This window comes from Molothrus ater, chromosome 1 (genome assembly GCF_012460135.2).
Source record: "Molothrus ater isolate BHLD 08-10-18 breed brown headed cowbird chromosome 1, BPBGC_Mater_1.1, whole genome shotgun sequence".
NCBI classification, from domain to species: Eukaryota; Metazoa; Chordata; class Aves; order Passeriformes; family Icteridae; genus Molothrus; species Molothrus ater.
In genome coordinates this window covers 148,093,425-148,121,229 of record NC_050478.2, presented here as the reverse complement: position 1 = coordinate 148,121,229, position 27,805 = coordinate 148,093,425, and the positions used below count along the sequence as shown (strand labels likewise).

Here is a 27,805-nt window from a genome sequence, read left to right as displayed (position 1 = left end):
CATTGAGACACCCTTCCAGCATCCCAAAGGCCAAGAGCAGTGAAAAGGTTCTGCAGGCAGGAAGGTGCTTGGAAATGTGATGACTTTAGGGGGAATAAGACAAAAATCTGTCAAACTTTGAGTGGTATGGAGATATTAGTGGGAAATTATTTTTCACCCTTTCTTCTGTTGTAAAACTGAAGGGAAGGCAAACCAAGCTACCTGATAGCAAGTTTAAAATGAACAAAATGAAGTTGCTTTTCATCCAGAAGGTATTGAAACACCTCTTTGAAGACTGTTCTGGAGGTTAAAATGTTGTTTGAAACAGTGCATATGAGTTAATTAGAGAGAGAGATCTGTAAACCTCTAGTGAGTACAAAGACATTCTCTGCTTCAGGATGTCAGTGGAGCTCTGCAAAATGTAATTGGTGACAGGACAGAAGGTTTGAGAAGTCTCTCCTGAGGAGAACTGAGGCAGATGGGCAGGAGCTCACTGCACCTTTGTCCTGACTGCTGATAGCTATTCTTAGACTTTTGTATAACTCTTGAATATTCCTAACACCTTTGTTGCCCAGAAGGGGACAGAAATTTCCATAGTTTGTTCAGGGCTTGGACCAACACTATTCACACCTGTTGAAGAAGAGCAGAAAGCATGAAAAAGGTGTCATGAAACAAGTAGATCAAGTGATCACTACCATGATTTTTTCCACAGGAAACCAATTAATCAGGGGAAAAAACCCTAAGCATGAGCACCCATCTTTTGCAGAGGTGGTGGATGAAGGTTTCATTATGTTTTGCACTGGGACTTCCCTCACTAATGAGTTTCTAAGAGTATCCAGGCTTTCCTTTTATGCTTTATCTGCTTTCCTTCATGATAATAATCACACAGGCAGCAATGACTATGAGAAACAACTTTAGTAGATGAAGTCTATATTCTCCTAGCAATTTTTTTTTCATGCTAATGACTCTGATAAAAACGCAGAAGGACTATTATAGTATTTCTAAGGAGAATAAAATCTCTGAAGTGGCTTGGCTTATTAGAGATGCAGTGACTGCAAGGCCAAGCATAGAAAAGAAAAGCAGGCAGATAGTTCAGGCTCTGGGCTAGACTGGGGCACATCCAGACTTGGAGCTTGGCTCTAATGACCTTGAGCAGAGCAGCTAGTTTTTGTTCCCCCAAAATTAAGCTGAAGAGCCTCTTTCCCTCCAGGTCTGTATATCTTGTCCACTAAATCCTTCTAACAGAGGCTTTGCTTCCCCTTCCCTTCTCTTCTAAATTGGAGTTACTGCCATTTTTAGGGCTTCTGGAAAAGCTGTGGAAATCTGCTCTGTTAGATACAGTGTCTCCACACACAGCCCTGTGCTCTGTCTGCTCAGAGGCAGCTGAATATACCAAAGGCCTGACCTGAAAACCCTGTTGCTTTTTTACCCCTGTGCTGTGCTGTCAGCAGGACTTACCAAATTAGCACGAGCACTGTGCCTTTAGATCAGGGCTGGCCAGCATCCAGCAACCTGGGACACAAGAAAATGAGTGCAATTCTGCCTGCAAAAAGTGCTGCAGGCTGGTTCAATGGAGAATGAGAGCTTTCATCTGTGTATTTTTAAGGGATGCATTTCAGGACCAGCAGGATGGTGTGTGTGATTTACTGGCAGGTGAAGCTCACTCTGGCAGGTAAGGCTCAGGCTGGCAATGATAATTTAGATCCAAGGGCCAGAGGTGAAAGCTTGAAAACAGCTTCAGTACAAAGGAGGGGAAGCAACTAGCTTGAACTTCTAATAGCAGGATGTGTTGTCTGAGCTGTTAAATGATGTGGGACCTAAGCCTACATGAACCAAGAAATAGTCCTTATTCCTGCAACTTCCAAATAAAGCTGATTAGCACTTCAAGAGAAATGTGTGTCCTTTTCATTGCTGAAACGGTGAGCCCAGTGCAGGGAAGATGCTCCAGTGAGGTTACAGACCTTGCCTGGGCTGCTGTGGTGTTCAGGTAGTGTCACCAAGTCCCCAAACTCACCAATGCCACCCAGTTTACCCAGTTCTGGAGAGCTGAAGGGTTTCCCCAGAGAGGCTAAGGCAGAAGCAGGCTACAGGAACCTTGGTACATCAGCATCCATGCTGGCTCCTTCAGTGAGCACTTCTTGACAGTAACAAAATGGGAAAACATCTTCAAGTTTAGAGATAATATTGAGTTGAAATTTGAAGACAAAACAAAACCCCAGTGCTCTGTCACTGATGTTCCCTGGAGACAGCAGCTATGGAAATGTTGCCTCCTCAGGGCTGAGTTCTCATGTTCTTAGTGCTCAGGTCTTCTTATTTTATTGCAGAATAAAACTGACCTGATAAGGCAAAGTGAAAGCACAAGTAAAACTGACCTGGTAAGGCAAAGTGAAAGCACAATCTGCAGGGATTTTTTACATATATGTTTTGGGGCTTTTTTTGGTTTGTTTTTTTTTTTTTGGTGCTGAAACAGTTCTTTGGCTCAGGAACTATTCTTAGCTACTGAGTGCTGGTTAAGAGCACTTAACCTCTCTGTCCAGCACTTAAACATCTGTATAATAATACCTCATCTGCTTCATAAGGCTGTCATGCAGTTCACTGGAGTTTTTCATATCTGTGATTTCTTCTCAGAATCCTCATATTAAAAGATGAGTTCTACTAAAGTTACTATCTGCCTTCCTCAGTATGTTCTGAATCCTATTGTGTATATGGCCAATTTTGGTTTGCATGCTGAGTATTTTTGTGTCCCCTTAACTGTAGTTAAAGCACATTCTGCAGAGCTAAATAACCATGGTTTGATGGAGTTCTTTTTAACCATAATTAGAGGGTTTTATATAAATTCTGTGGGTTTCTGTGACCCAGAATAACAGCTGCAGATTGCAATAAACAACTCAAAGTCAGCTCTCATACTTATTGTGATTGTGACAGCTTAATTCTCAGCAGTGTAAGAGTGCTAGTAACTTTGTTCCTTTTTTTTTCCCCTTACATAAACTTAGAAAACATGCATTCCCTTTCAGCATTACCCCCTGGCTGGCAGGTACATTGCTGGTATGCAATGACATCTACTGGCAGCCAGAAGTTTGCAAAGTCTCCAACACTTGTTTCTTTGGGGGATTTCTCTGCCAAGATCCACTGGCAGTGAGGAAAGGAAGCATGTGAGAGAGATTTGCCAGCTCCATGTTTCTTCTGAAAATAAACTGGGATGGGGGGGGTGGGGAAAAACCAGATTGTCTTGATTCTGTAATTGATAAATCTTGTTGGAGTGGAGGATGCTCCTGAGAGTGATATTGTAGTGGATAGGTATGGATTATCTGCCTGTTAGGTGGGAAATAAAACAGCTTTCCCAGCAGTCTGGAGCACACCCTCTGAAGTGCAGCTCTAAGCCCAATGAATCACAGAGAGCTGAATCACACAAAGCAAGTTGTTATCACTGGTATATCAAAGGTACCCTAAGCATTCCCTGCCCTTCTCCCTGCTGGTTAATCTCTCTAGTTAAGCAGATGGGTTTTCCCCTTTCCACTGACCAAAGCTCTTGCTGGGCTGTCTCTGGTTTTGTGATGGCTGAGAAGGTGCAGGAGCCTTGGTCCTGGGTTCCCTGAAGGGGCAGGTAAGGGCAGCTGAGACAGGGCAGCACTGGATTTTATGCTGTTCCTCACTTGCCCAAGTACAACTCTGGACACCTTTAATTTCCTGTTCTGGATCTCTCACCCTTTTTCTTAAGCACTACCTTGAGATTTTGTGTCTCCCAAAGCCCACAAGCCCTTCTCTGTCTGGCATTGACATGAAGATGGTGTTTTGGGTCTCAGATTCTGCTGAGTAATAAATGTACTCATAGTGCTAAGTGCCAGATGAGGAAAATGGGAGGATTTTTCATGACAAGAGTTTGCTTTCCTGCTGAAGCAGTGTGTGGACCCTTAGTGGTTGTTATTTCAAGGATATCTGATACATTTGGTGTTGGGAGTAGGTTTGAGTCTCTGCAGACTGGGTTTTTTTCTGTCCTTGTCACTGGCTCCAAAAAGATCTTGACCAGAGCTTTTCCCCTTCCTGTACCTCAGTGTCCAAGTAAAATGGGAAGAAGGATCATGACCTTTGTCATAACCTCTGAGATGAAAAAGACCTAGGGAGCAGCACCACTTCATAAAGAAATAGCATAAAATGGAAAAAAAAAATAGTTTGGGTTGGAAGAGACTTTAAAGATCATCTAGTTCCAAACCCTGTGTCTGACTGGATCAAAGAGATTTATAGCTTTGGCAAAGACTTGACTGAGCAGCCTCAGGTGTGTTTGGCAGTGAACAGCAGTGCATCACTGCAAGTTATAAGTAGGTGGTGATAAGACTTCAGGCAAAGGTTCTCTTCAGTTTGGGTGTGACATTTAAAGAGAGGTGTGGAGAGATGTTGCTCCTAAAGAGCAGTGAGAAGAATGATCAGTGATTTAGCAAATTTACTCAGCAGGGAGAGATTTAAAGGAAGGGACTCTTCAAGGAGGAGAGGAATCATGGACTAGATGATGCAGTTAATCCTGAGGAAAAGCTTTGTACATATTTCAGGGAGGCACCAGAAGATAGACTAAGGGGTGAATGTGGAATATCAGTAGCAGAAGATGGATAAGAGCAGATCAACACCAGAGTTTGGAGTGCTCTGACACATTACTCCTCTGCCCTAATGAGCTCTTCTTGGAGATACTGAAATTGTTAAGGGATACGTGGAGATCCGAAGCATCAGAAACTTCCCAGAAGCAGAGCAAATGGATTTTATAGATTATTCTTGCAAGAAAAAGTATAAACCAGTATGTGTCAAATCCTCCACAAGACCAGAACCATTTTCTGTCTACTTTTTATAGATGAAAGGACTTTAATTTATCAATGCCATGATACATGACTGGAATATTTTTCTGTTTCAGTGAACACTTCCCTCTGGTACTTGGCAAGCTGTTTGTCTGGTCTTGAGTAATGTCAGGTGCTGGTAAGGAGCATCAACTTGTGCTTCAAGGCAAAGAAGTTTCTGGAGCAGAGTTATGTTTTTCATATTTTAAAGTTTCTAGGAAATGTGTCTTTAATTGAAGACCCTCTTGCCCCAACCATGCAAACAAGAAAAAAGGAACTTTTGGGATCTATTAGTCCTACATCTGCAAACCCAACTCATTGTAGCCCAGTATATTTGTCAGGTTATTCCTCTGTGCAGTGGGATTATAGTACTGATTGTTTCCAATTATATTTTACCTCCTATTCATTATGTTCAATCATAAATAGCTCTGCCAAATCTTGACTGTCTCTTAATTTGAACATTTCAGCAATTGTTGAATGGGAGTATTTCAAACAGAAGAGCTCCCTCTTGTACATCCCTGTGCTCTCTGCTGCAGAGATGCTTTTCTTAGTGATATTCACCACTTGGCTCAGCCTGGGTTGGAGATGAAGCAGAAGTTCAGGAGCTGTCAGGGGTGTTTGACCACCCCAGTCTCTCAGCAATCACCTGTTTAGGGAGTGAAGCAGTGTCATGGTAGGGAAGCAGATAATATGAAGCTGATGGACAGGATTCCAGGCACCAGTGGCAACTTTGAAGTCTTTAGGATGTTTCTGTGTTATTCTGAACTCTACACTGACACAATGACTCATGTGCCACATGAATGAGCTGTGATGAATCTTTTCTCCTGCAGTTCCAAGCTTATAGGTGACCATGTGTCAAATTAGCTACAACCCAGCTGTTGCTTTGTCTATTTTTATGAAAATCTGGAGCATTAGGTTTCTTGAGAGAAAGATATCTGTTGGAATCTCTGAAAAATGGGGCATCTGCTCTCTCCAGAAGAACCATGGTCCTAAAATGGAGGGTCAGAAGAACCCTTCTGGTCTCAGGGGTGGGGGGGGTTATGACATTAATGATTCAAGGGGTTAGAGAGCTTTTGTAAATAAATATCTCCTGGGAAAGTACCTTTTGGGGACAATTGAATTCTATGTAATGGATTAAATAAAATACTTCATGCATTTGAAATATAAAACCCACAAATAGTTATCATTTAGACAGTTGTTTGCACTGGGCTGGATTTCCTGATAGTCCTGCAGAACCTATGACTTCCTCTGACCCCTGTGTATCATGTCCACATTACCATTCTGTTTATTAAATCAGAATATAATATGAAGACCCAGAAGAGAAGATTTCTTTAATTTCTTCCTTCTTCACTTCAGCAAAGTCCAAGTTGAGATGAATGTCTTATTTTATGTGGAAGCAGAAGATCAGGCCAGCTTTGGTGTCAAATTTGCCAAGATATTAACAGGGCTTTAGGGTTATTCAGCAAATACAATCCTGCACCTGGGGACTGGAGAATGGCAGTCAATTTGTGCTGCTTGTCTGGTCAGCAGCTTTTGAAAATTGAGCTAGGTGACATATATCCACTGCAGCTCTGCCTCTCAGTTGATCTGAAGATCATCCCTGGCTTTTAATGAAGCCCTGGTCTTTGCCCTGCCTCTCTAAGAAAAAACCCTCAAAACCACTCCACCTCTAAATTTATAGTACATTTCAATAAAATATTTATTATGTCCTTGGTTGATTCCCTTGAATGGAGAAACCCTGGAAAGAAAGATATTGCATTCTTCCAGACTGTGAGGTCTCTTGGAAGTGTTCTAAGACATTTGAACCTGAAGACCTCCCTCAACATCTCTTCTGTCCTCCCACTTCATGTGACTCATCAAACACTGCTCACAATTCAGTGTGTAATCATGGATCAGCAGTAGGACAGCTACCCATCATCTCCTCATTTATTCTTCATGAACATCAAGCTGCCAAGGTAGATGCAGGCCAAAGAGCCAGGAGAAATAACAGATTTATGGTTAAGGCACTAACCTGGGTCACAGGGAATCGAGTGAGTTTCTGTCTTTGCCCCAGACTCTTGGACCTTTGTCTGTCCTCTCCAGTGTTGCACCTCTGACTGATCACCCTCATGAGGTGACAGCAATATTGCAGTTGCTGTAACCCCCTTCTCATTTCACAGGGATGCTGTGAAGTTAATTAACAAAGGAGAGAGGGGGGGTGTTAATGGTGAAGTGCCACCATTCCACAGTTCAATTTTACTTCTGTTTCCATTTCATCTTGCCCAGTTGTTTTGTTTATCTTCAAATCTTGATATTTTTTCTCCTACTTTGGCTCTAGACCCCCCAGTTTGTGCAGCTGCCAACATGCTGAGTGTGTCATGTGTGGGGTTCTGCTTGGCAGATGTTTTGCAGGTCTTCCATTGACATTTTGTGACAGGGTTAGAAATTTTAATTTCATACCAGCATTAGAAAAGTGACACTTTTTTAATGTAAAAGTAAGATGTAGACCAGTTTGGAAGATAAATAGAATGTATGGAATTGACCTTAGAATGATCTGTCTTCTGTTGTCTGGTCTGTGTGCTGAAGGAAGAGACCAGTGATTTATTTGAATTTGACTGCAAATGAGAATCTAATCATGTGTTTTGGACTAACTTTTCCCCATTTTATTTTTTTGTTTAGCTTGCTCTATTTTCATTAACATAGGCCTCAACCTAGAGTTGCAAATAAAATATGTGATTATAGGCCACAGCTGTTCTCCAGTTAGAAGAAATATTTGTAAACTTGGCAGCTGCTTGAGGAGCTGCAAATGGAGGAAAGAAAACCATTTAAATTTGAGTGGATTGCTTAAAAACATCACTGAGGAATTTTTCCTTTATGTGCTTTATGTCTCTCTAGGATCAGGTAATACTAAATTGTTCTATCCCTACATTTCTCCTTATACCTGTAGATTCCTTCCTTCTCTGTTTTAGGTCTCTTCAGAAAAAAAAAATATGAGGTTGGATATGGCAAACTCTGCACTAGTTTCTCCCACTCTGATGAAATAAATCATCTAGCAATTAAGGTTATTTTTCTGTAATTTCATCATTATCTCTACTCAGACATAGCAGGATCTACATGGGATCTTTTACAGCTTTTTGACTGTGGTAGAGTTAATTTTCTTCATGGTGGCTGGTATGGGGCTCTGTTTTGGATTTGTGTTGATAATACAGAGATCTTTTTGTTATTGCTGAGTAGGGCCCACACAGAGCCAAGGCCTTTTCTGCTTTTTGTATGGCCATGCTGGGGAGGAAATTTGGGATGTTGGGAAGAAACACAGCCAGAACAGGTGACCCAAACTGACCAGAGGGATATTCCAGACCACGTGACATCAAGCTCAGCATACAAAATGAGGGGAGGAAGGAGAAAGGGGGGACATTTGCAGTGATGGTGTCTGTCTTCCCAAGTAAACCATCAGCTGTGATGGGGCCCTGCTCTCCTGGAGATGGCAGAACTCCTGCCTGCCCATGGGAAGCAGGGAAATTTCCCCTTGTTTTGATTTGGTTGTGTGCTTGGCTTTCGCTTTCCCCTATTAAATTGTCTTTATCTCCACCCAAAAGTTTTCCAGCTTTTACCCTTCTGATTCTCTCCCTGATCCCTCTGGTGGGGGAGTGAGTGAGCAGCTGTTTGGGGCTTGGCTGCTGGCTGGGGTTACACCATGGCAAATGTGGATATAATTTGGTCACTGACCATAAACATGTGGTATTCCATAAACTGTGGGCTAGTGGGGCTCGCTGTAACCCAAGTGAGGTGAATTTTTGCATGACCCACAACAAGGTACATGTGCATATGGTAAGTGTGAAGGGATCACTAACCTGGAGCTGGCATGGTCTGCTAAATCCACAGGATGGTGGTGTAGCAGGCAGACATCCTTCCTCAAATATACAAATGGAATAATTCTGCTAATATACTCAAACTAACAAAGGAACCTCTCAATGGAACCAGAGCATGTCTGTCCTTACCCAGATCACCTATTTTTTTTTTTTTTTTTTTGCTGAAACTGAGAGGAGTATTTTTATTCTTCATCACCCAATACTCTGTCTGCAGCAGCTGAGAGTTGCCTGTGCTTTGAAGTTCCTCATCATGTAGCATTTCTTTCAGTCCATTGAGTCTGGACAAACCATGTGCCCATGTAAGCCCTGTTCTGAGAGTCTCTGGAAGAAGAGAAGCAGTGGCTACCCCTTGCTTTGTATCCATTGTGAGGCTCTGAATGCTTCCATTCAAAAGCAAATACAAAGAAATTCAAAATTCTATCCTTTTTACTGAATTCTGGTTAAACTTTTTGTTTTCAGTATGGCCCAGAAAGCCTTCTTAATTTTCTATCTTGCAGAATTGTTATCAGTTCTTTGAGGAATGAAGGGTGGAGTTTTTAGAGTGACTTTTCTAGTGCTGTATCCTCAGAGCTTGCAGTATTTCATTTTTTAAGAACTCATTCTCATAAGTATTTCAATTTTAAGAACAAGCCAAGCTTGTTTGTTACTGCAAATGCCATACTTGTTACTGCAAAATACCACAAGTACCACTACCTGCACATTCAAGTTTTTCTTCACAAAACTATTGACCAGAAAAGCAGAAGGCCACCCCATCTAAAGTGTAAAACTACTCCAGAAAATACAGGCTAAACCTAAGGGAAGATGCCTTAGAAGCTGTAGTCAGTTCCTCTCTTTATCAGTAGCCTCTTCTTTTCCGGGTGCTTCTCATTCCCAAGTCCTTATTACCTTCCTATTGTGGTTCTGGTGCTTCTCCAGAAAAGGACGGCCTTTGAATTTCAGATATTCATAAAATAGATGGGTGACAATAGGATTGCATGGCATAAACAGCTACGTGTGGTTTACATGTCACCACCTGATTCCCATTGTGTTGAAACTGGGAGCGCAGCCAGTCTGGGAACACAGGACTATTTTAACCCCTCTCAGTGGCACAACCAGGTTTGGCTTTTGTGCAAAGAATGTGATGGACTTTTGTTCCCCAGGGCTCAATGCCAACTGCCAGAGCCTACCTGTTGTCCCAATGTGTTTCATCCCAAAGCATTTGCAGAGTGTCTGCCTGGCAGTTTTTCCACTACTCTGTGCTCCCTGCCGCTGCTCTTTCTTTTCCATATTTACACAATGCTTGCAATTTTTAATGGTCAAGCAAATGGAACAGGTTTCCCAGGGAAGTTAAGGAACCACTGTCCCTGGAAGTGTTGAAAAAACATGCAGATGTGGTTTGGTGGTGGACTTGGTCATGCTGGGTAAATGGCTGGACTCAACCTGGGAGGTTTTTTCCACCTTTAATGATTCTACTGGAGGTCAGCAGAAGGGACAGAAGCAGGAGCTCTTCTCACTCTGCAGCATTTCCAGTGGTGCTTCCCCAGGGGACATTAAACCTGTCTCTAGGGTCCGGGTTCTGTGCAATTTTCTCCTTGGAGAAAAACAGGAAAAACTGGTGGATACTCCCCTGTCCTGCATTAATATTTCTGTGAACACCATGCTTCAAACTTATTGACTGCTCCTAGGATTAATTTGTTCAGCTTTGCCAAGCATTTGCTATTTCATGGCAGGAAAAAAAAAAAGGCAAGAGAAGAAGCTAATTAAGTGGACCTTATGCAAACTCCTTTTACTTTGCATAGGAAAGACACAAATTGTTCTCCTACCTGTGTGACACACTTTGCCATGCAACAACAGTTCCTTCAAGTTATATTGACCTCTCAGAGCAAATTATTTCCTCAAAAATCATGTTTTCTATTTGATGGGTTTTCTATCTCATTAGAGAGCCATTCCAATAGAGCAGAGCTGATTTTTACCACCAGCTGCATTGCAAATTCTGGAGTGCTTTGTGAAGGCTCAGTTAGCAAGAAATGTGATTATGAAGACTTTAATTTGCATATACAGGACAGATACTTTTCAGATACTATCTTTTGTTTACCTTTAAGTGCCAAATACACCTATATGTAAATAAGGCTGGATTTTAACACTATCTACTGTCAAAATAGGGAACCTTGCCCTAGGAGTACATCCATCTAAGTCTGCTAGACTAGACTTATGGAAAAAAAGTCAGAAATAAGATTGCTAGTGGTAGAATTTGGCTTGAATTTATCTACATATTTAGGTAGTCCTTATGTGTATGCAGACAACTTGGAAATAAATATATGCATCAACTTCTTAGCCAATTTAATGCTCTTGCAAAAGGATTCTTCTGTGCTAGTGAGTTTTTACAAAAGCAGATGGGGAAAAAGCTCCCAGTCTTTTGTCCTAATGAGAGTAGATAGAAAGAAAAAAAATCCTACATTTGAATTTTTCCAAAATTTTTCATGTCAATTTCCATGCCATTTATTTCAATTAAAAAAAAAAAATCCATGGCATTGGGAACTTGGCATTGTAGTAAGTTGTCCATGCCAAACTTCAAGTTCTTGTGCCTTGGAATATGGCAACAGGAGGGTTTCTCAAGGAAGAAATGCTTCGAATCCTATTTTTTTAACAAGGGTAGGTCTCTAATCTTTTTCTTAGAAAACTTTTGGTTCTGGATGGTAATTGCAAAAAGGAAGGGAAGGAATGCACTGGAATAGAAAACTGAAAGTGAACCTGTTCAAATATGGGCAAGTGACAGGTGACTGAGCATTGTTACAGTGAGGGTGAGAAGCTGGACTCAGTTCTCAAGAGATGACAACTGCACTGTCTAAAGTACACAGATATAGCACAGAATGATATGGCATTTGATATGGGGTATTTCTTCCATTGCTGTTGTAGGGTGAAGAAGGCTTTCCTGGCTTCCCTGGACTGAAAGGGGACAAAGGAGAAAAAGTAAGTCAAAGTCTTTATTAATTAAACTTTGAAAAGTTTAAGAGTTTATAAGCTGCTGTGGAAGTCTAATGAAAACCGACCCTACTCTAAGTCTTTTGTTTTACTTCTGTATTATATTGTGTCTCATTTTGTGTAAGGAAGGTGCTCAGAACAGGATATTGTAATGTTGTACTGTTTTTCATCAAAGTGCAGCCAAACGTTTTTAAGTTTTAAATTTTATGATGATGATCAGCCACATTTGACAAATGTGTGGAGAGCTCAAAGGCATGAGCTTTGACTAAACTTTGTAAAACTCCAAAATACTTAAATGTAATAGAACAGGAGCTCAGTGCTAATACACACAGGAACACTAGAGTCTCTTCAATATGAGACACAGAAGGCCAAAGATTACTATGACTTTACTTGCACTGAACATAAATAACTTCTGGACTGTGGTGGCCTTTAGCCGCTTACTGTGTCATCATTTTAAAAAAACCAAAAATTAAATCCAGTACTGAAATAATTCTGTTGACTAGTATTGACTTTGGACACATTTGTTGGAAATCCCTTAATCAAATTCTCATTTGCAGGAGGAATTTTAGGAAATTAAACTTTTTCCACCTCTTATAAAACAGCAAATGTTCCAGATCAGGCAAAATGCCTCTCCAAGTAACATACAACAAACCAGCCCTGTACAATCACAGCCTGCAGTGCCCATGTCTGTTTCTCACTTGAGCTTTTTTTTTTATAACACACCTAAGACAAAACTGCTGCAGTGCGAGAAGTGAAAACACTAAGCCAGTTCCTCACTGTGTGTTGAACTTGTCTGTTGTTTGTTCCACTCTCCATTTGTTCTTTAAATTGCCAGTTGCAGGCAGAAAACTTGCTTTTTCTCCACATTTGCTGCTGTTCCTGTTAGCTGGGGAGCTGCCAATCTCAGCATATTTAGTTCCATTCATCCTGGTGCATAGGAAGATTTTTAAATGGTAAAATTTTGAATTTAGGTGTTATTTGGCATTCTGTTTCTTTGTTTTCTACACCTCTGCATATTCACAGCTCTGGGACTCTCTTCCCAGTGGCCAGGGTCATTCCTGAGGACTGCTTGAGTATAACAAGGCTTCTTTTCCATTTGCTTTTAGGCTTACTACTTATGTATATTATAGCTTTGCCTAGAGGCTTCTGAACTTTGGGATGAATGCTGTATAATCAAGGAGGAAAAAAAAATAATAATGCAATTTTTGAGACAATGGAATGGTGAAGAAAGAAGCTAAGATAAGATGATATGATAATATTAAGATGACTCAGTTGTTATGTGTCTAATTAGCTCCAGAGCTTTTATATTAATTTATTCTTAAATGAGTTAAGTGGACTAGAGTGCCTAGTTCCTCATTAGCAGCTCATCAATCATCCCTAGTGTGTTAATGTCAGCAGCAGCTCCTCCAGGAACTGTAAATAATGAATGTTTGTGTTGAAATGTTTCTCCTCATTTCTTATTCTTCTCTAGATGTGCTGCTCGTGTCACTGCACTTGCAGTGGTGTTAATGCTGTGCTGATGATAACTCTGTTGTTGTTACAGGGTTCCCTGGGCTCACCTGGCCCCCCTGGGAGGGATGGAGCAAAAGGAGAAGCTGTAAGCCTTTTTGTTCCTCCCATGTAATCCTGCTTTTCAGTGTGAGGCAGGCAGTGGGCATCAGCCTGCATGGAGTGGAACCCGTCTGGGGGATTTGTGTGGTCATTTTAGGAGCAGCAGAAATAAATGGCAGGAGGTTAATAGTCCCAAAACTCTCCCTCACATGTCTGCAGCCAAGGCAGGTGTCCTATGGATAAACCATGGCTGGAAGCTCCAGGGCAGCTCTGTTGTCATTCATTAAGGAGGGAGAGGGAGCAGCCTGTGGTTTGGGACCTGCTGGTAAAGAGCTGCAGCTGCAGAGCCTGGCCACTTCTTTTATGGCTGGCAAGGAGTCCTTGGCTAGCAGAGTCAGCAAAGGTGCAAGGGACCATGCTGCTTTCCACAGCAGGAGAAACTGGAGTCTTGGTCACAGAAGAAAATACCTCGGGTCCTTCTGTGCACTGATAAATACTAAGAGAAGAGGAGGAGGGCAAGGTTAGTTCTAGGAAGGATGCAGTGTACCACAGACTGCCTGTGAGAGGACCACAGCTGAAACACAAAACCATAAATATGTTTTCCAGTATCTCATAGAAGTGTGTTTTAGAGCCTTACATCTTTTCTCTTGCTTGATCACCATCCCTTAGAAATGTCTTCAACCTAATGTTGAACCTTCACCATGTCATTCACTTTATGGCAGTCACTTGGTGGCAATTGAAGGAACTTGGGAAAGGATTCTCTGGAAGGCAGGTATACACAAAAGGAGACACACACAGCAAAAAAAACACTTTTCCTTACATCCTGTTTTTTCTTTGTTCCACGATTGCCCTACTTTGGAAAAACTGTGACAATTTTTCAATATTGCTTCCAGAACTGATGCAACTTCATCACATCACACATGGCATGGGATTGAACAGTGTTGTACTTACAGAATTCCTTATAAGATTTGTTTATACACTGCAAGGTGACAAATCAAGAACAAATGCATTTTGCTGACTCCAAGGAATCCATCTTTGCACACTTTAATCAGTGCAAGCTGCTCACAACTTAGGGAATCCATTTTTTACTACTTGATTGTGTTTTGAGAGTAGATAAAGAGCTGCTTCAGTTTTCATTTTATTTCTGCTTTCATTTTTCTGAGGAAAACACATTGTAAACTTTCAGCTCTCTGTATAATGGCACTCAGGACTGTCAATATTTCTAACTGCATGCACTGACTATTTTGAGCTATCTTAGCCTTTCTATAGAAAAGATTTGTGTTTACCAGTGATATTTCTGTTACTTGCAGGGTGAACGAGGACATCCAGGGGCCTTTGGACTGCCTGGGCCACCAGGTCCAAAGGTAAGCTTTCCTTTCTTCTTTGCATGGACAGGCATATTTCTTTAACTGATTTTTTATGTTTAGATGGCTTGAATTACTCATTGTTGATGACATTTGATATTCTTACTAGTGAATTTAGAAACTCAAAATGCCCATTTTCATAAGGGGCCTGCTAAGGTATCAGCAATTATGCAAAGAGTGTAAGAAGAAGAAATAACTTTTTTTCAATCAACAGTGTAGCTGGAGAAGGTGAACAAAACATGTTTTGGGGCACATAAACCTTGTGTCGTATCTTCTATAGCTTTTCCAACTCTCACTAAGATGCTGATGAGAATTATTACTCCTACTCTATGACTTGAAAAATAGAACATGTAGAGATCCTATCCTTAATGTTTCTGCCTAGTTTGGGAGCTTCTGTTTTGCACCAGTGAGCAGTGCCTGAGTGATACAGAACTTAAGCCAGTGCTTATATCACTGGGTTTGCTTCAAACAAGGTGCTTCTGAATGCAGATCTGGTGGGACTTAGCTGGGCATCAGAAATGCAAATTTTGATGCAGCAATTCTCTAACCTTCTTTCAAAGTCTCAGCTCTCCTTGCCTTGTTCCCTGGTTATTGAGGGGATAAATACCCTCAAGTGGTTTCAGCCTTGCTGTTATAACACAAAAAGTAGATGGTGACAAGTGTGTTTTTGGGGGTACCATGCACAGCAAGTTCAGTTCATCTTGTAAAAGGTGCTGCGAGGACAACTATTTGACTGCCTAAATTAACTTCACTCAGTTCTGTTCCTGTAGAAGCCAAGACCTTTGAATATCTCATCTTTCTGAAAGAGCCATTTCTAGTCACTTAAATCTCACACTGAGTTCACTGATGCCATTACCCTCAAACAGGAGTTTGGTACCTCAGCACCTTTCTAGGTGTAGCCTTGACTGTCCCTTGGCTCTGTCTGAGAGGACTTGATGAAGCAGGTCATACACAGGTCCTCTGTGTTCCTCAGCTATGCAGAGCCCTGTCACCAAAAGGTAATTTTGCATAGATTTTGCAAAGTCCCATCAGGAGAGTATCAGAACTCATGAGGAGTTTGTAGATTAGCAGAAATACTTGGCAGCCATCCCAGGGTTCTCTGTGGAAACCACATTGGCTTCAGCAGGGGATAAATGACACGTGCAAAGCAGGGCTGGGCTGAGCCGAATGGCAGCACACTGAATATTTTGCACTTAATAGGATTTGGATCTTGGATGAAATGAACTGAATTTATCACTCACAAATGCTTTTTATCTGCATCTCTCCTATCAAGTAAATAAATACATATTTTCTCTCTGTCCTCCATGTCTCATGTAGTGGAGTTACAGAGCAGCAGGCTATATGATGCTCTATGTGGTATGAATTTCCTCACATTTGCTTTGCAAAGCTTTTACAAACCAAGCTAAACTGAGGTACTTACATTTTCCTCAAAGTGGACTTGATCCTGCTCCATATTTCCCACCAGGTTCTTCAGGAACATGCAGTTCTGCCAATTAATGAGGCAATGCAGAATAGAAGGAGTTCAGATCTATGGGCTGGGCAGGACAGGTGCTGGTGGGGCTGGACCTAAAGACATCTGACTGGACAGTGCCAGGTGCTCCCAGGGAAGACATGAGCTTGGCCAACCCCAGCCTCTCACAGTGCCTAAATATAAAATTATTGTGTGTTTTCACAGTGACTTTCATTTACCTCAATGAAGCATTGGCTGTGAGCAGTGTCCTTGAGCTGGATTCTGGCCTGAGCTATTTTAAGAAATAACCCTGAGTTGCTGACAGGGCTTTAAAATCTAAAACAGGAATCCACATTACTCCTCAGTGTAAAGCCTGAGCACCTCATCAATGTGGAACAAGGTGTATAAGGATGGGTGGAGTTGGCAATTAGAGAGGTCACATCTCCAATTACTGGTGTAATGATTATTTAGAGGTTTTTTGGCAGATCACTTATTTTTGGCATCAATATAGCAGCTCTGGGCTCTACCCCAGGCTCCGTGGAGAGCAATGTTGCAGTTTGTCTGGTTGGTTGGGTTGTGATCCTTCCTGTCTCAATCCATCTTCATTAGCATTGAGCCAGACAAGCCCAGTGTGTGTTCAGCAATGATACCTGTGCCCCAGGAAATTCAGCCCCTTGTTTATCTCCTTGGCTGAGGAGCCTTTTGCTTCAGTGGGAATTGCCAGCACTTTCTTTTAAGACATTGTCTTGTACTTTTTACAGACCTCATTAATTGTGTGAAGCTTCCAGTAGCACAGATAAGAGTCCTCCAGACTTCTGGTAATGGAATTTCAGTCCAAAGAGTTACAGAAATGGTCGTTGAGCCCATCAGGGTTCATGTACAGGTTACAGGAATGAAATGACCTTGGTACATCATCCCTGGTTTTACTGGTTTTGCTTCTCAGTGATGTCTCTGGGGGAGATTGTTCCTAGCTCAGTGTCTTCAGCATAAACCTGTAGGGTTTGGAGTGAGTTTTTTCTTTTTCATCAAACTTGGAGGGTAAATTTCTTTGTTCCCCAAGAATGATGGATGATCTTGCTGGCTACAAGCTGGACACAAAGAAGAGTTATCAAAGTCAGCCTTGTGCTGAGGTGTTGGAGCTTCTGGTTACAGATGTCATGGTAATCTGAGATGGCAAGAAATATTCACTGGTCAGTGGGGAAAACTCCCACATAAATATGTGGGACCTCACAGGTTAATTTAAATGGAATAAGTGGGTCCAGAGAAAAAGGGTCAGATCTCAGATTGTTCACTGTACAATGTTATGGCAGAGAAATAAAGTTTGGATTTTTGAGATCAGACCCTTTAGCCTGCAATATCCTGCCGCAAATATTCAACCTTTTCCTTCATTTTTCCCCACTGTATCTCTAATAAAAGGATAAAGAGGTTTTTTGTGGTTGTCATTGCTGTGGCACAGACATAGCTATAGCATTCCCATCTGAACTGACAGTTATCTGCACTTAATAGAAAAAGCAGAGGGAGAGGGGAAAAAAAAAATCAATCCTTTGAAATAAAAAGTATTAGGTAAGAGTTTCATTTTGACAAATTTCCTTCTTGCTTGCTCGACCTGTCGAAGGTCTCACGCTTCTCTGGTTTACCAGACATGATCTCAGCACAGGCCTTGAGTGGGTTCAGCACATCTCATCCAGACAAACCCAGTTTCTCTGTAACTTCTGCTGAGTGTTACAACCACGTTTTATGTAACAGGACTGAGTTAGACTTCTGCAATTTGGATGAGTTGGAGCAGGACTGTTTCTCTTGGGGTTTTGCCTAGACTTTGGTAGCAGTATTTCTCTGCAGGCTGAAGGAGAGATTTAGGTGCATGCTTGCTATAAGAGGACTTGCAAGGCTTCCTGACCTTGCAGAGGTCTGATCCCAGAGCCATCTTTGCTTGTGCTTGAACCCTATTCTTGTTAACCTGCACTGGGGAAAAAAAAGCCTCACTTCTGCTGCTAATTAATTGCATACATGTCTTGCATTTTTAATTTTATTATCTAATGTAAAACTTTTATTAATACAAAATCTAGTCATTATTATAAAATTATTTAGTAATAATATCTCTATCTGTTTGAAGCCTTATCCATTACAGCCACCCAGTTAGTGTTAGACAGGAGTTAGACAGATGAGAGTGGTGGGAAGGGGAAGTGATGTAAGTAAGAAAATAATCAGTCAAATAGGTGATATAAGATGCCAAACCAATTCTCTAGGTCAGCTTACCAGGCCCAGGCTGTCTCCATGGCACAGTTCTGAGGGCTGAGCCTGTTCAGCTGGGGATCCAGATAATTTTCAGGCATTGTAAGACAAATAAAGGCAAACTGTGAGTACTCTCCATTACAGTGTACCTTCTCCAGGGTGAGTCAGTGCACAACCAGCTGAAAGACTGATGAAATGTACCTGATCCTCTTGCATTTTTTCTTATCAGTAAACATAAAACATTGGAAAATTTAGTTCTGATCTGTTTCTTTGCATTTACTCTTCAAAACATAATATTTTGAAGACTGTGGTCACTTTGCAGCAATGTATACCTTTGCTTTGTTCCATTAATGCTATGTTCAGGAGTCCCCAACAGGTATTGGGTGCAACAGCTGACATTGCTAAACCTTCTGAAATAACCTCTAGAGAAACCTGTATGGGACAGTTTGTAGTTAAAGTCTGAAAGCAGAAGGATAAAACTTGCTAATGTCTGAGGGGACAGAAGAAAATACTGGAGTGTCAGTTTGGGTAAGTAGCTGGAAAGACATGACTCCTGTATTAGCACTGAGAGAGCCAAGAAGCCTCAATGTGAGTCTGGAAGACCAACTTGCATTTCTGACAAACTAATTTTATTCTTGGTCTTTTATATGAAAGAGTTTCTGGTGGTTTACTGTATCTCAATTTCTTGCCAGGGATCTGAGGGAAAACAGGGTCCTCCAGGCATTAAAGGCTACGTAGGAGCACCGGTAAGTCACGGCTCTTGTTCAATTTCTAATGCTCTAGAAACTTTCTTTACTTTTTTAGTGTGTTCTGCCCATACATATTTTTTATTATTAAGCAGTCTATAGTCTGTCTGACCACTTATCTGCACTAAGTCCAAGTGGTAAAATTGTCTTGACTTCACTGAGTTTCTCTGTCTTCTTTAAATGAGAACAGACCTGTAGCCAGTAGAGAGATGTCAGCGGAAATGACTTGATTACTGAGATAACAGCTGGTGATTTTGTGATGCTCCCACTGTAATGCAATTGCTTTGGTCTGTGATGATGCACCATTTATATGGTGCTTTAAAACTTCAACAGAACACCAAGAAAAAATACCTCCTCTCAGCAAGTTTCCAGTCATATTTTCAAAGCTCTTTCTTGTAGTCCCAGCTTGGTAAGCAGCCTTTAAGCTGATGTTGGAAAGGCTGATTGGATTTTCTGAGATTTGCTGACCCAGATGGGGGTCATCTCCCACAGGCTGGAGGATGAAAGGATTGTGAGGTGCCCTGCCAAGTAGTACTTGTGGTGCTGGTGGATGAAAAGCTGGACATAAGCTGGCAGTGTGCACTCAGAGTCCAAAGGCACCATGGGCAGCAGGTGAGGGAAATGATTCTGCTCCTCTGCTCTGCTCTGCTGAGACCTCACCTGCAGTGCTGCATCCATCACTGGGGTCCCAGCACAGGAAAGATTTGTGGACCTCTGAGAGCAGGTCCAGAACAGGGCCATGGAAGTGGTAGGAAGGCTGTAGCACCTCTCCTGTGAGATAAGGCTGAGAGTTGAGGTTTCTCAGTCTGGAGAAGACTCTGAGGAGACCTTAATGTGGCCTTTCAATATATAAAAGATGCTAAACTTTTTAATAAGACCTGTTTTGATAGGAGAAGGGATAATGATTATAAAGTAAAAGGGGTGAGATTTAGATTGGATACAAGGCAGCAGGTTTTTGCTACGAGGATGGTGAGACTCTGGAACAGGTTGCCTGGTGAGATGGTGGATGCCCCATTCTTGGAAACATTCAAGGCCAGCTTGGACTGGGCTGTGAGCAACCTGCTCTAGTATAAAATAGCCCTGCCCATTTAGATGATTATCTAAATCAACCCGAGGGCCAAATATACCCAAACATGGAGCTCTCATTAGCTTGAAGGTAAGACTCCACTATAATATAAAGTAAACTGAAGTATTAAATTATTACAGCAAGAAGCACTATAGGCTTTGGCAGTTTTAGAGAGGTCACTACTGTCTGAGCATATTTGTCTCTCTATAGCTATTAGCTGATTGCTCAGTTTCTACAATAAAGATAAAATACAAGGTATTTGCTGAGCTAAGGAAAGGTGAAATCTTTTTCTGCCCATTGAGTCAATTGTCTGTGCTAGTGCCACACCAAACTGAGCTCCAGCAATGTTTCTGGTGTAGCTGGGAGGAGATGAATTATGCAGTCCTGAGGAATACTGGCATTGCATTCACAGCACAAAAATGTGCTGGGCCCCCAGGACAGAGTGCATCTAACCTTTGCCAGTTCTCAAAGCTACCTGCTGTCTGTCTGGCTACCACATCCAAACCCACTTGCTTGTTTATGCGATAGGTTTTCTCATTAGTATTGTCCTTTACCAAAGTTCTCATTGTTTACAAGAAACTTGAAAAATGCAGAGCATTGGTTGTTTTCCAGACCATCTGCAGCTGTGGTGTGTTCCCTGTCCCTCCACTCTGCTGTTGGCAGGAGGGTCGTGTGTCTGCAGGCAATATAATATTACAGATGTTCTTGGGCTCACAAGCAGTCCCTGCTCTGTGAGTCTGCTTAGATCATGCCTGTGGCCAACTCTGAGGACTGGCAACACAGAAAATGTCCTTGAGGTTCACTTGAATTGATTGTGCAGATGTGCACACTGGTATGGTGACTAATTAGAGGATGTAACTATGCCTCTACTTGGATTTAGCTTTATAATCTTTGTTTGTTTTTATTTTTAGGGTCTACAAGGAGAAAGAGGAGAAAAGGGAACACGAGGAGACAAGGTATTTCTGCTGCATGGTAGGAAAATCCAGGCTTTTCCTTTGCCCATTAGCTGAGGAGGACTACCAGGCCAGCAGCTCTAGAGAGGGATGGGGTTTCCTCATGCACTGCACTTCCAAGTGCTCCCTACCTCCCATGGGTGGGCAGGAGGGTCTTTGGGATCTATGCTGTCTACTAAGAACACATTTAGGGACTTAGTGTGTGTGTGTAGCTAGGGATGGAGGAGAGTGAGGAGGAGAGGAGTGGAGGTTGCCAGTGTGGAGATCTGAAGGGATCTTCACATTGTGTGCACAACCTGAGAGTTGAGTATGGTCACTGACTGCCACTGACCATGTCAGCATCTAGAATTTTCCCATCTCATTCCAGTTTTACACATCATTGAACTTCCTATGTTTCTTTTTTCTCCCATCCCCATAAACTCACTAGTAGTAAGTACCAGGTAATTTGTATTATGTCAAAGGCTTCAACCAAAGGGAATTGCTTCCCAGTTCCATGTTCTCTCCTGACTGTGAACAGCTGTTTCACAGAGTACAGGTCACTCTGGGATTTGAACCATTTTTGTGGCTCAAGGAAAAGACCAAATGCTCATTATACCTGGAAGAGGCATTTAAAAGGAGAGCTGGGCAGGCACAAAGCCTTTGTTATTTCAGTTTGCTCATTGTGTTGAGAGAGACCTCAGATGTGCACCCACTTCTGCTGTAGACCTGTCTGGCAGTGCTCAGGGCCCCTCAAAAATGTTCTGTCTTGCTTATGACTCAAGCCAGTCCTGACACAGGCTTATCTCAGGGAGGGTCTGGCAGCTTTGCCTGTGTTTGTGTAAAGGAGGGAGTCATCATCTTGCTGGCATAGCTCTGTTCCCATTTCTCAGTCTCCATCTTCTTCTGGAGAGAAACCCAGCAATTAACACCAAATTTTGCCTACTGGGAAAAATTATCAGTAGGCCCTTAGTGTGAGATATTGTGTTTCTCTTTACCAACATCCTTTCTGCTGTTTATGATAAAGTGATCATATTTTGTATTACCTATCCTCATTATTGCAGCTAGAGCAAATGGCTGGACTGTACTTTATCTCTGTCATGCTTTTCCTTCAGCCCTTTGCAGAACTGCATAGGTGTCCTGTGTCTAGCCAGTGCCTCTGCTGCTTTTCCAGAGGCAACATTGTCTAATCTGCTGGAATATTTGGCTCCTGGAAGAAAATCCATCTTTCTGACATCACTGTGATGGGAGAGGAAGCTGGAGCTGTGTGTGGGCAGGCAACTGACTAAGCAGAGGAAGATCAGAGTGGGGAAGAAATTAATAAATGAATTAGGTTTTGTTTCATTAGAAGGATCTGCACAATTAGAGGTGCTCCCCCATCCTTTTTTTTTTTTTTCTTCCCTGAAGCAGCCAAATCTCTGCTACAACAATTGTGCTTCAATTTTTTCCCAGGTTTTAATGATGGTCTCAGTGCACCCACTGCCAGTGCTTTAACTTTTACCAGTCAGTACTACTGTGAAAACAGTGGGTGTAAATTCAGTGGGCCAAATATTTTCTTGTCTGCTCTTCAGTCTGTAACCTCAATACTGACACCTACGCAACCTGTGCTTCTTTGTGCCTGAAGAGAAAAGGTGTCATAATATCAGAGGGAAAACTACTTGATGCACTGAATATTGTTTTATCAAGTCTTCTCCCTTACTACCAAAAAGCCCTAAGTATCCCATCCATCTTGCTGCATTACTCACATATCCTGGGACCTCACATGTAAATGTTGAGGTTTTATTGTTGAGTGAGGTTCCCAAATCCAGTAGTACAGGTTGCACCTGCACTTTAGGAAAAGCACTGCACCACATGAGGGTTATCCCATGCCCTTTCTGCAGTCAATGAGCCCATTGTAGAACCCAGGACAGACTCCAGACAGGTAATTCTGATGCACTGCCCTGCTAACAGGAGCCATATCTGTATGTGATGCTTGGCATTCTAATTTAGGCACATCCAGCAGTTCAGTGTGACAAAGGGCATTGCTTTTGCTGGATAATCCTGTGTCCATCCTGCAAAACCTTGTCTGTTTTATTGAGAAGGGATTGTGTAAGAAGGCAGCAGGACTGGTCTGCTGCTGCTAGATTCCTCTGCAGTGGGTTTTTTTCTCCTCCAGCCTTTCCAGGGCCCTACAGACTCCAGGACAATCATTTTTCCAACAAATCATTAAATTTTCTAAGTGGTAGAGGTCAGAGAGCAGCACTGAAGTTTTGGCAGAATTGTTATTTCCCCTAGTTGCTTGTGAATCTTCACCATTTTGTTCTACTGGTTAAAAGAAGAAAAAACAGTAGAACACAGAAGAAAGAAATGGAATCTTAAAGTGAAAATTTGAGAATGAAACTTTAATGTGTTTGCTCTTTCTATTGGGAGAAAAGTGCCTTTCACTGAGTAGCCTTATTTAAAGAATGGGAAAATAATAAAAAAATACTTATAATGACAGATTTTTCTGAAGAAACAGCAGAAAACACAATTGTTTGGAGTGTTTTCAAATAGCTTTTTTTGTATTTGCTTGTATAAATAATACATTTGCCTTTTCCAGCCCCCATTGGTAGCAGTAAGAGCATCGACACTTTTCTGTTTTGGCAGCTAAAGCAGCGTGTGTGAAGTACTCATTGCTGCAGTGTATTGATGTTAAAAATTCTCCTGGGAACACACTGCACATTTTGTCAGCAATATACCAAGCTGTTGCTTGCTGAAAGTCTTAAATTCAGGATATTTGTAGTTCAGGCAGTACTAAGGAAAGCATTAATGTGGAAACTATACCTCCAAAGCAAGTGGATCTGGGTGTCTGACAGTGGTTTTCAGCGGCTTTCTGGAGGATACAGGTATCTTTAATTTCATTCCTTGAATACATAATTTGAAATAACGTTTATGTTGGAAGATTGATTGACTTTCTAAGGAGGAGAAATAAATAGTGATTAGCAAATCCATTTCTGACTGGGCAAACCAATGTAGTTTACAGAAGAAGCGAATTAAATCAAATGGCCTAAGTGTGGTTTTGCAGGTAATAACAGTGATCTAACAGAATTTAAGATACAGAAAAACACTAAAAAACAGCATAAAACTATTAGTTTTCTGTCACTGCTTGTGCTTGTAGAATTTGTTTTTACATGCACATTTATGTTCACATTGGCACTGTGTGTGTGTTTGATAGTTTATATTCAGCTGTGTGTGAAGGATCCAAACAAAATCTGTGTTTCATTTTTCAGAGGTTTAAGGACTTTAGAGAGTACAAGTCCCTGTTTCTAGGAGTTTTTAAACTAAAGAGATTGAATGGTCAAAGGCCACAATCAGTAGGAGAAAATTGAAGTTCAGCAGACGTATGTAATTGATCCAGTTATCTCTATCAAGAACTTTGTTTATAAAATATGATGTTGAACTTGAATATGGAAGAACAGTACAGATCAGGGTCAGAATTCAAAATTATCCTGTAAACACAATTCCCCAAAGCAGAAGATGGCATTGAGAAGGGACAGCTGCAGGATGTCTCATACACATAGGACAACAAATTGCAGTTATGGATTGGGAGCAACTGATCAAGGAGCTGTCTTGTGGAAGGGGGTTTGGTGTAAAGTAAACATTGTCCTGTGATTTAAACAGAAAAATAGTCTATTAAACATGAAAATATATTCCTGATCAAAGTTAGCCTCAGGTGTATTGAGTTTCATGCACCTAGCTACAATGAAGAGGTGCAAAAATTGGACACTGCACAAAGGGGAGCAATAAAAATGATCAGAGAACTGACAAACATGCCCATGAAGAAAAGTTGAAAGTATTATGGTTGTTTAGTCTAGAGAAAGTTGAAAGGGGAGTTTTGTAAATCTTCAAATACATAACAGGTCATTGCAAAGATGAAGGAAACAGTTTCCTCTGTGGGGGGTTAGGGAAAGACTTACTAGTCTGGAACTACAGCAAAAAAAATCAGCTTTAGGTTCAGGAGGAAAAACTGATATCTTCAAACAATAAAGTGGTGAAATCCATTGCATATGGCCTTTGTGGACTGTCCAGCTCTGGAGACATATAGGAACAAATTAATTGTTCCCCCAGGTTACAGAAAGGAAAGGTGAAAAATGAAAGATTTTTCATTACTGGGTAAAACCAACCTATTGCTGGATTGCTTTATTAGTTTTGTAAGAGCTGTTCTGGGCTGACATTCTGCTGGAGCACATTGTCCAGTTTACACAAACCCACCTCAGCAGGCAGAGGAAGGATGCCAACATGGAAAGCTAGCACAAACCTGCTTCTGGTTGCAGCAACTTTTCATGGTACAGATGCAGGAATTTCAGCTATTTTCTCTATGGGACTGGCTGGAATTTCTCTCCTTATTCATTACTCTTGGAGCAGATAGTATGGGCATCACCTTCAGGGCAATGACCTAAACAGCACAGATTTAAATTAGAATGGTTCTTTCTCTTCTTTTTCCAGGGAGACAGAGGCCTGGATGGATTCCCGGGAAAGCCAGGTGTGGAGGGGAAACAGGTATGTGGCAAATACTCAAAAACTGGAAGTGTTTCTTTGGAAAGAGTGGAAGTTGACCCTAAAACTGAGACTTATCCTGGGTGGTTGCTGAATCATGATAGTACCCAATCGTGTCCCTATTCTGAGGATCTTTGGTACACTTTTCTTTTTTTGTTTATTTGCTTTTAGAATTAAACTAGAATGCAACTTACACTCACAGGAAATGCCAGTCCTTTAAACGTGATAGTCCGAATGTTTGTCTTAATTTTCATTAAATACATAAGAAAGCACTCAGAGAAACTCGGTTTTTTAAGCCCACAACAAGAAAGGAAAAGAACTGGATTTAATATATTGGGTTTGTTTTCAATAAAAAAAAAGGCTTAGGACTATTTACATTTTTAAAACAAAAAGAAAACAGAAAATGGCCTAGAAGATCAGTACATTTCTGCTGATCAGACACACACTGCTTTGTCTAAAACCACTATCTGTAGATTCCACAAGACTGTTTTCATTACCCAGGGAATGACACCTAATGAGAAGCATCCTTTTCTTCCAAGGACCTTCTGGGCTAAATAGCAAAGCACAAAATAAGAAGCAGAGGACAGAAGGGATTTGCCAAAAACCATGCAGCTAATCACTGCCACCCTTGAGCCTGATACCTCCAGGGTGCAGCATCTGCATCCTGCTCTGTTCCTCAGGTGCAGTTTGCCTTGTACCAAGGAGTGTGTGTCTAGTTAGTGTTTATCACTATCCTTGCAAGATGGAAATGTTTTCCAGTGTTACAGATGGATAAAGAACTGGTTTATACTTGCAGCAAATGTAGATGAAGTAGGAAAATGCAGAGGGATGTCAAAATGGATCCTTTTTGTCTAGTACTTCAAAGGAACAATTTGTCCAAGTGAAACCCTGTTACAGAAATCGGGTTTTCTGAAGCATTTCTTCGTTTTTCATGTCTAGACACTTAGAAGGGGGTAAATCTTCATGCCTGAATTTTATACTAAATTTTGTGTTTGATGCTGATATACTCACTGAACTGCAATTCTTCTGAACCAGCTGAAATTGGATTGGTGTTATTATGGCTGCTGTGGCATCTCCATTGTTATTCTCTTTCCTCTTTGTGCTGCAGAGTCAAAGCAGGCTCATATGTTCTGTTAGTTCCTGCCCAGTGCAATAGGACATCACTGTGCTGCCAATATCTGCAGCCTTGTTTCTCCTGCACTTTACAAAGAAAGACTTTTCTCTCAATTTTACCTCTTTATAGGGCCCTCCTGGCAGCCCTGGCCCTCCTGGTGCTAGTGGGACCAAAGGAGACAAGGTAAGTTGGGATGGGGTGCACAAAGTGGATTTAGAAACACATTTGTTAATTCTTCCTTGGGCCCTCAGTGCTGGAAATATCAGGGCTGTTGGACTAATATTTATCTTGTTTGTATATAACAGAAGTTTATATATATTTAAATGTTTCACTTTTCTGACATGGCTTCAGTCTGAAATGGGTGTGAGTGTTAAAATATATCTGTTTATGACTCCTCTGCTCTTAGTTTAATGCTGATAATGAGAATAGAAGGAAATAGAGTGTAGTGTGGGTCAGGAATTTTCCTCATCTAAGAAATGTGGGTAGAAATGTCAATATGTTTGTGTAGAAACTGTTTTTCTCACCCAGGAGATGTGGAAATGACTCAGAAAGTGACAACAAAATGCCTCTGAGCCTCCTACCTGCAAAATAATTATTCACTTCTCTCAGCAGCAATTTTGACCTTGTTATTTTTCAGAGTTGTTAAATATTCAGGGCAGCCTAATGTTTCCCTCTCTGTCAGAGATGATGCTGTGGTTTTGGTATTTCCGACCCAGCTCTTCAGCAGAAGTGGAAAGGCATGGCCAGTTCTGGATTTCTTTCTCTTTTTCTCCTCTGGATTAAGTCAGTGACCCTTATCCAAGAATGCAGAGACTGGAAGCAGTTCCCGCTATTTTCTTCCTGCAGTAGTGATCAGTCTTGATCACTTCATTCATATTTCTGAACCAGCTGCAACTGGTACTTCCAGAAGATGTTTGTCTCCTTGGTCTGATATTTTCAGAGTGGCTGGTGTGTATCTCTTTACTACTTCTCACATAACATCAGCTCTTTTTGGAATAAGCCTGTTTGGATGGGGCCCTGGGCAAACTGATCTACTGGGTGGCATGTCTGCTTGAGGCACAGGGGTGGAACCAGATATTTTGGATTGATGGGCCAAGGCCAATGGTATCAGGTTCAAGAAAGCAAAGTTCAAGGTTGTAAACTTTGGCCACAACAAAGTCCTGCAGTGCCCCAGGCTGTGGCAGAGTGGCTGGAAAGCTCCCAGTGGGAAACACTCTGGGAATGCTGGTT

The 27,805-nt window shown here is 41.5% G+C and overlaps 1 protein-coding gene across 1 annotated transcript in view; it reads left to right on the top strand.

Annotated features, from left to right (window-relative positions):
* COL22A1 (collagen type XXII alpha 1 chain) overlaps positions 1-27,805 on the top strand; it is a 237,177-nt gene that overhangs the window by 106,407 nt on the left and 102,965 nt on the right. The window contains 7 exon segments of the mRNA XM_036379115.2: positions 11,543-11,596; positions 13,152-13,205; positions 14,470-14,523; positions 18,898-18,951; positions 20,929-20,973; positions 25,411-25,464; positions 26,705-26,758. Of these exon segments, the coding sequence (XP_036235008.1) occupies positions 11,543-11,596; positions 13,152-13,205; positions 14,470-14,523; positions 18,898-18,951; positions 20,929-20,973; positions 25,411-25,464; positions 26,705-26,758 (369 nt within the window).